The sequence below is a fragment of the Eurypyga helias genome, unplaced genomic scaffold (genome assembly GCF_000690775.1).
Source record: "Eurypyga helias isolate BGI_N326 unplaced genomic scaffold, ASM69077v1 scaffold6441, whole genome shotgun sequence".
NCBI lineage: Eukaryota > Metazoa > Chordata > Aves > Eurypygiformes > Eurypygidae > Eurypyga > Eurypyga helias.
This window is the reverse complement of record NW_010232646.1, coordinates 12313-20128: the sequence shown is the minus strand read 5'-3', so window position 1 is coordinate 20128 and position 7816 is coordinate 12313. Positions and strand designations below refer to the sequence as shown.

General features: G+C 40.9%; 1 protein-coding gene across 1 annotated transcript in view; it reads left to right on the top strand.

Annotated features, from left to right (window-relative positions):
* Positions 1-4469: 4469 nt before the first annotated feature.
* Positions 4470-7816, top strand: part of SRP54 (signal recognition particle 54kDa) — an 11366-nt gene continuing 8019 nt past the window's right edge. The window contains exons 1-4 of the mRNA XM_010161450.1: positions 4470-4578; positions 5434-5525; positions 6102-6186; positions 7083-7187. Coding sequence (XP_010159752.1) covers positions 4501-4578; positions 5434-5525; positions 6102-6186; positions 7083-7187 — 360 coding nt within the window. The 5' untranslated portion in view covers positions 4470-4500. The remainder of the gene's footprint in view (positions 4579-5433; positions 5526-6101; positions 6187-7082; positions 7188-7816) is intronic.

Sequence of the window (7816 nt, the reverse complement as noted above, 5' to 3'; positions counted from 1 at the left end):
CAGCGGCAGCTGTGGAGCGCTGTGCGGCCTCACCGCGCCTGGCTGAGCTGGGTTGGGTTCCGTCCGCAGGACCTGCACCGCGCCCTCGGTGAGTGCTTGGGCTGCTGCCGGGACAGCGGCAGCTGTGGAGCGCTGTGCGGCCTCACCGCGCCTGGCTGAGCTGGGTTGGGTTCCGTCCGCAGGACCTGCACCGCGCCCTCGGTGAGTGCTTGGGCTGCTGCCGGGACCGTGACTAGCGGCGGGTTTTCGCGGTGCAGTGGGGGTAGATGAAGTGGAGGATTTCGGCTTAGCCCCGGCAGTGCTGCGGTGGGGAGGGTGACTCCTTGGGCCTTGTCTGTCCCGGGAACGGACGGTGGGTCTGCTTTCCGGTCTATCAAACCGCTGCTTGTCTGCGTCGCTCCGGCCCCGAAGGAGCAGAACTCTGAGGCTTCTGTATGAGCCGCAGCTGTCCACGTCACCGGGACGGGACTCGCGTAGCTCTTTGGCTGTGGCTAGCTGTGGATGTGCAGGGGGAAAGGCAGACACCGGGCACGTATCTAGGGCTGTGCTTTCACCGGTTGGTGGTTGTTTGGATGTTGTTGTTGTGGTTTTGTTGTTGTCGTTTTCTGTTTTGTGTTTGGTTTTTTTTCTTCTACACGAAAACGAGCTGTAAACCGGACAGCCGGTTCCTGCTGTGGCTCTAGGGGTGCCTTCCTGTCACTGACAGATAATTTTAGAAGGTGGAAACTACTAAATTGGAGTTGAGTGTCGCTGCAGTAGCTCAAACTATTTCCATCTGTGAGTCAGCGTTTTTTCAGTTACATGGTTAGACTTTGAGAGGTCTTAAACTATGCATATATATGTTTAGTATAACTTTACTGTATAGACTTCAAATAAATATCCCTTTTTCTTGTTAGCTGTGCATTAAAGACTACTGCCAGTTTAGCTAGAGAAATTTTGATTAGAGGTTTATAGAAACATAGAATGGTTTGGGTTGGAAAGGACCTTAAAGATCAAAAGTTAAAGTTCAACCCCCTCTGCCATGGGCAGGGACATCCTCCACTAGACCAGGTTGCTCAAAGCCTCATCCAGCCTGGCCTTGAATACAGCCAGGGATGGGGCATCCACAGCTTCTCTGGTCAACCTGTTTCAGTGCCTCACCACTCTCTCTGTGAAGAACTTCTTCCTGATATCTAATCTAAATCTCCCTGATTTCAGTTTAAACCCATTACCCCTTGTCCTATGGCTACATGCCCTTGTAAAAAGTCCCCTCCCAGCTTTCTTGTAGGCCTTAAGGTACTGGAAGGCTGCAGTAAGGTCTCCCTGGAGCCTCCTCTTCTCCAGGCTGAACAAGCCCAATTCTCGCAGCCTTTCATCATAGGAGAGGTGCTCCAGCCCTCTGATCATCTTCGTGGCCCTCCTCTGGACTTGCTCCAACCGGTCTATATCCTTCTGATGTTGTGGGTTCCACAGCTGGATGCAGTACTCCAGGTGGGGTCTCACGAGAGCAGAGCAGAGGGGGAGAACCACCTCCCTCAACCTGCTGCCCACACTTCTGATACAGCCCAGGATACGGTTGGCTTTCTGGGCTGCCAGCGTACACTGCCAGCTCATGTCCAGCTTTTAGTCTACCAGTACCCCCAAGTCCTCGTCAGGGCTGCTCTCAGTCTATTCTCCACCCAGCCTGTACTTGTGCTTGGGATTGCCCCAACCCAGGTGCAGGACCTTGTGCTTGGCCTTGTTGAACTCCATGAGGTTGGCAGTGGCCCACCTCTCCAGCCTGTCCAGGTCCCTCGGGATGGCAGCCCTTCCCTCCAGCATGTTGACTACACCACAGATGATACTAGATGGATAGGGCAGGGATAGGCAGTCTGTCTCTTCAGAGTTGTTTCACTGTTGTTTTGCTGTGGCTTAAAAATCTCCAATACTTCTGCTGCCCCTTTAGTGCCTGCTATTCAGCAGCAGGCGAAGAGGTCTTGGGCCTCTGTGCCGTATAATGATGCCATGGGATCTCAGTGCAAAGGTGACCAGGCTGCTTCCCCTGAAGACAGCTCGGTCCTCATGGCCTTGCTCAGCAAGAGGCCAGCTTGATACAGCCTAGTTTGTTTACTGTGGGGTCCTGCCAGTTTTCAACCAGTTCAGTGCATTATCAAAGCTAAAAAGCTCTTCCAGACCTACAGGTGCTCTGAGCACAGCATATACGCATTCTGCAGTGTAGTGCTGCTAATGCCTTTCTGGCTACCTGCCAAGACAGCTTATGTGTCCTCTTGTCTATACTGTGGCTCACAATTTGGATGGACTGACTGTATGTGGAAAGTTATGTAAATTTCTGTATTTGACATTCCTTAGTAAATCTGATGTCTTATAAATCTGTAATGTGCTGGAGAAAGCAGTTTGTATTAAAATGCTTAAAGTCATACCTTTAACATAGTGTTTGCATTATTCTGTTGTAAGGCTGTTGGAAGAAGCTTTTGGAGTTCTGTAGTGGAAACACTTTTTTATTAGCACGTAACTTACTTTATGTATTTGGAGATCTGTAGAACTCTGAAAACTATTTAAATATTGAGTGTACATACACCTGGCTGTTGTATGCTGGTCATCCTATTTAACCTTTTGGCTGTCATATTCAAGTGTTCTTGTTTTGTCCATGGCTGCAGTTTTAGCAGCTCAAATCTTACTGAGATGCACTGCTATTTTGAGAGTTTTCTTTTTTCATTATTGTGATTTTCGTGGGAAATGAGTTGAAAAACATTTTGAACATCTGTTTTACTGACACCCTTTGGTAGACTGTGTTGATGATAATGTGTTTTTCACAATTATTCTGCAAGAATGTGACTTGTATGTCCCATAAGGGTAACCTGAAGAATTCCCACTTCATGTGTCATGTAGAACTCATCTTACAGCAAAGTAAGAACATGAACATCCGTATCTGTTAGAGTACTGATCAGCGAATCAGGCAGAGTTCCTTAGGAAGCATAGACTGATTTTTTTTTTATTATTTTTATTTTTTTAAATGAAATACCAAGATGGCATGGTAACATCTGCCTCTTTGAAACTGCCTATACGTATAAGTTATATGTACACATTGTAGATTTATTTATTTGCATTATTTGCTATATCTGAGGCCTGTACATAGTCTGAATTCATCTATCCTGTGTCTTCTGAAACTTCTGGAGACTTTGTTCTGTGTTGTGGCCTCAGTATTGGGGTGGGGGTTGGTCTGGGAGTTTCTGTTTTTAATCTTCATCACAATATTAACTCTTAATTAAGCAAAGAAGTCAGGAGGTTAGCTTACATGGGTGACATGTTTTATCTACTTTAGAATATGTCATTTTATAAGCACATCATGGGCCTTGCTTTTTGGGGCATGTAGGGGTAGTAAATCTCTTTGTATATAATGAGCTGTTTTCTATCTTTCCTAGGTTGGAGCTCTCTCTCTAAAATTAAGTAAGAATATAGCTAATGCTGTATTCTTCATTTTACTAAGTGGACCAACTGTTCTTATCTGTCCTCTCTACCCATTTGAGGGGGTAAGGGGTAAAATCTTGAAAACTGTCAGCTACTTTGATTAGAGGCTGTTGCTATTGGGAAGTTTGCTTTCAGTTCTGAAAGAAGGACCTCAAATGTGAAATTCTGAAATCAGCTGTTAGCAAGGAAATAGTTTCAGTTGAGTATGAGAAAGCTGTGACATTAGAAGATAAACAAGAAGAATCCGAAGTGCTCCATTTCATTACTAACTGTGGTGTTGCAGCTTTTTGCTCTTCAGACAAATTTTAGTTTCCTCTTTTTCATAATTCTAGATTCCTTTTTCTGCCATGTGTTCTGAGTATCTTCATACATTGTTTAGGAGGTGGAGTGGTTTAGCATATTGATTAGACTACATATGCTCCAGAAATGAACTTTTCAGGGTTTCCTAACTGTAAGTTGCAGTATGCTTAGGCTTACGTATGACTTGTGCCTGCAGTGAACAAAAAGTTTGGTTTTCCAGGTTTTTTTATATTTTCTTAAAAAGCAAGGATGTTTGTAGGGTTACTGAAATGGGAAATTCAGTTTGATTTAGTGTAAAGCAGATTAAATAGAATGATCAGTAATGTTCAATTCTGCTTCTGATCATGCTGTCTTTGTGGGATGCAGAGCTTCTAGACTATTCTGCTTAATTTTATTCTGTCATAGAGCGTATTGCTGATAAGAAAATAAAAAGCAGATATAATTCTTTCTGGAAGTCTGTCTGGACTGTTTTTTCATGGTGAATTCATTTCACAAATCTTTAAGACAGTGAAATGCTTCCTTATTGCAGTGTGGGTTCTCTAAGTAGGCCATCAGGATAGCCTAAAATTAACTTCAGACCAATAATAAAAATAACTCAAAGTAAAATTTTTGTGCTTTCTGGAATGTAAAGCAGGTTTCTTAACCTAAAAGATACTGGAGTAATTATTTTGCAAAGGCTTAGCTTCAAAGAGTCTTAAATTTAATTTTCAATTGTTTTCCAGATTCTTCTGAGTTGTACTTGAAGCTGCCAAAATGGTTCTAGCAGATCTTGGAAGAAAAATAACTTCAGCATTACGCTCACTGAGCAATGCTACGATTATCAACGAAGAGGTATGTAGTATGCATATATGATGGAACTAACATTCAGAAATCAAAGTTCTGAGAAGAAGTTCTCTAAGGCTGATGAGAAGCTTGGAGCAGGTTGATGTCATCCTGAAGCTCTCTTCCTTCAAGTAAAACTTCTAGCTAGAGGTTTTAAGGTTGGAACTTGTGCATAGAGGAAAAGTTTTAACAAATCTTCATCTGGGAGACAGCAAATCGTTAACTGGATCAAATACAGCCCAATTATTTTTTTTCAGCAATAGAAACCTTTCTCCTGCAAGAGCTCAAGCTGTGCAAATGAGGCCATTTATGGAGACGTTATTTTCAAAAAATCTTTTTGTTCAAGACTTCTGACTTTGAAGTCTTAGAACTATTAAACTGGGTTCCTAATTCGGGCATCTGCTTGCCTAAAAGACATACCCTGTAGCAGCAGTCCAGTTTCTGCTGAGAATGCAGACAGCAGTGTGTCTGTCTTGTGTTTAAGTAATACCATTATTTACGGAGATTGTTGTGTTAAACTCTTTTGTGGCTTTCTGTTATAGAAGTCTCTAAGGAGTACCCCTTGGGAAGTTCAGGAAGTCTTGCTACCATAGGAGCTGCTGTTACCCTTAATGCAATAGGAAGTGTTCTGTGTTACTTTGTTATAGTGTGCATATTGCAAATTGTGGACCCTTCTTTTCCAGTATTACCCTTTCAAATTTAAATTGCATTTACATATGAAAAAATTCATAGGCTTTTTTTATGGGGCAGTCAATATAATGATAGGACTGCATGCATTTTATTTGTAAAAGCCTTGGTTATATCATAAATACTTTCATGTTCATATTTTGAACTATAAACATATTTTTCCTTTATGCTTCAAAGGTTTTAAATGCTATGTTAAAAGAAGTATGTACAGCATTACTAGAAGCTGATGTTAATATTAAGCTTGTGAAGCAGCTCAGAGAAAATGTCAAGTAAGTAAAATAATCAAAATGCATTTAACCTCACGTTTGTAAAAATTGTAATTTGAGGTTACAGAAGAATAACTTACATCTTAAACTGTGTGTGTCTAAGAAAACTATATAATCTTTAACAAGAAAATACAGTTTAAACTAAGTGTCTAGTCAGTTCCTTCAAAAGATTTTTATCAAGTTTAGCCAGTTATTGCTGTTACAATCTTGTTTCAAAAAACTGTTGCTGTCATCAGTTGAATGGTATGATAAACAAGTCTTGTAAGATGAGGTGTCTAGGAAGTAACATGTTCTGTGCTGGGTATAAATAGATCTGTGTATATGACCAGTACTGTTGACTTGGCTATTTTCAGATGTGGAATTCAAGTCAATGCAAGTCTGAAAGATGTAAGGATTTTGGAAACCTGGTTTTGTTTGCGTACAGAATCAATGTGTCTGATGCATGTCTATTTTTAAATATGACTATTTGAAAACTCAAGGCAAATCAGAGTGCTGTTCCAGTTGCAAAGATTTCATTTATTACTAGGTTAAATTGATGCTTTAAGTTATTCTAGTGTTTCATGGTTTTCCTAAACTCAGGTCTGCAATTGATCTTGAAGAAATGGCATCTGGCCTTAACAAAAGAAAAATGATTCAGCATGCTGTCTTCAAGGAACTTGTTAAGGTAGGACTTAAAAATTCTTTATTATGTCACTTTTCCTCTATAGCCTGGGCTGTGTAAGCAGTACATTAACAAGCCAAGCTTTAAGGTTATTGTGTGGTACCTACAGTTATGTTTTCTGTTGTAAGGCTGCCTTACTACTGCAAACACTAGTATTCTGATTGAAACTGCTTCCTGGGCATCTCTCAGACTAACTTTGATTTAAGCTTCAAGTCCAGCTATTCTTACTCTTAAGTTGAAATTTAATGACAAAATAATGGTAAAGTACTATTAGTTTTTGGACTCTTTGGTTGTCCCAGAATTACCTGATTCAGGTAGCCTTTGCTACCCAGATGAAGCATTGTTCAAACTACTTATCAGCCTCTGAAAAAGCGTTAAGTAACAACCCCGAAATTCATGGCAACATTTCTTTAATCTGGGTGCTGGGTCAAATCAGCACCTGGGTATCAGTATTCTGTTCTCTTTGCAGTTAACAGTCTTTTGTTATTTGGTAGTTTGTGCCCACCCATATTATGGCTTTCTGGAACGTACATACCTTCTGCTCATTCAAGAAGTGAGGCAGCAACCCTAAAAAGTCTTCTGTACTGTAGGATTCTCAGCGGAAGAGGTCCATCTTAAGGAGCAATGGTGGGGTGGAGGTTGTGGGTAGTTACACTTGTGCCATATATACAGGCCACCCTGACTTTGGTGCTTGGTGTTAGAAAGAAATTAGATATGTTGGATGGGCTGCTGCTGTTTGCTGTAAATCAGTGAGCCTCTAAGCCAAATTAAGACTAGAATACACAAAAATCCACTTGATCTGTTGAATATAAAGCCAGGCACCTAGCATGACTGTGGAACTAACTGTTGTCTGCTTCAGAAATTCAGTTCTGCGACATGTATTGTACTTTGTTCTGTAGCTTGTTGATCCTGGAGTCAAAGCATGGACACCTACCAAAGGAAAACAAAATATTATAATGTTTGTTGGTTTGCAAGGAAGTGGTAAAACGACGACCTGTTCAAAGGTAACTTGCATTGAATCTGTTTGCATGTTGGGTTTTTTGGGGGGGGCGGTCATTTGATTACTTTGGTAGTATTTGTTTGTGATGTGTGCTGTTTCTATCAGCAGGGAAATAGTGATTATAATGCAGAGATATTTTTGTACAGTGGTTTCTAAATTGGCATGAATGTCCGTTCTGAGGCAATGTATGGCTTGTAGGACTTCTTTCAAGATTTTTTTTTTAAATCAAACTAAAGTCTTGATGGTATGATACTGTATATACATAAAGATTCTTTCTATTCCTTGCTTTCTGGGTTTAAGACTTGTATTGTGAATGGAAGCTATTTCATGCCTCTACCTATTTAGGGCAACCAGTGGACATTGATCCCTGTGTTAGATATCTCAGTTAAGTATGAGTGGGGTGGTGAAACTTGTTCTAGCCTCAAATTAATTGAGGAAATTTTTATTTTTAAGGCTGAAAAAGAATGCTCTGAATCAACACAACCTATTCATGGTGGTTGTTGGGAGGAAAAATTAGCCTATGGAAAAAGGCTGATGCACCTTTCATGTTGGCTTTTTAAGTTATCAGCTTTTGAGATTCACACATAGGCAATATATAATATATCACTGCTCTGATTTCATAAGACTTTCCTA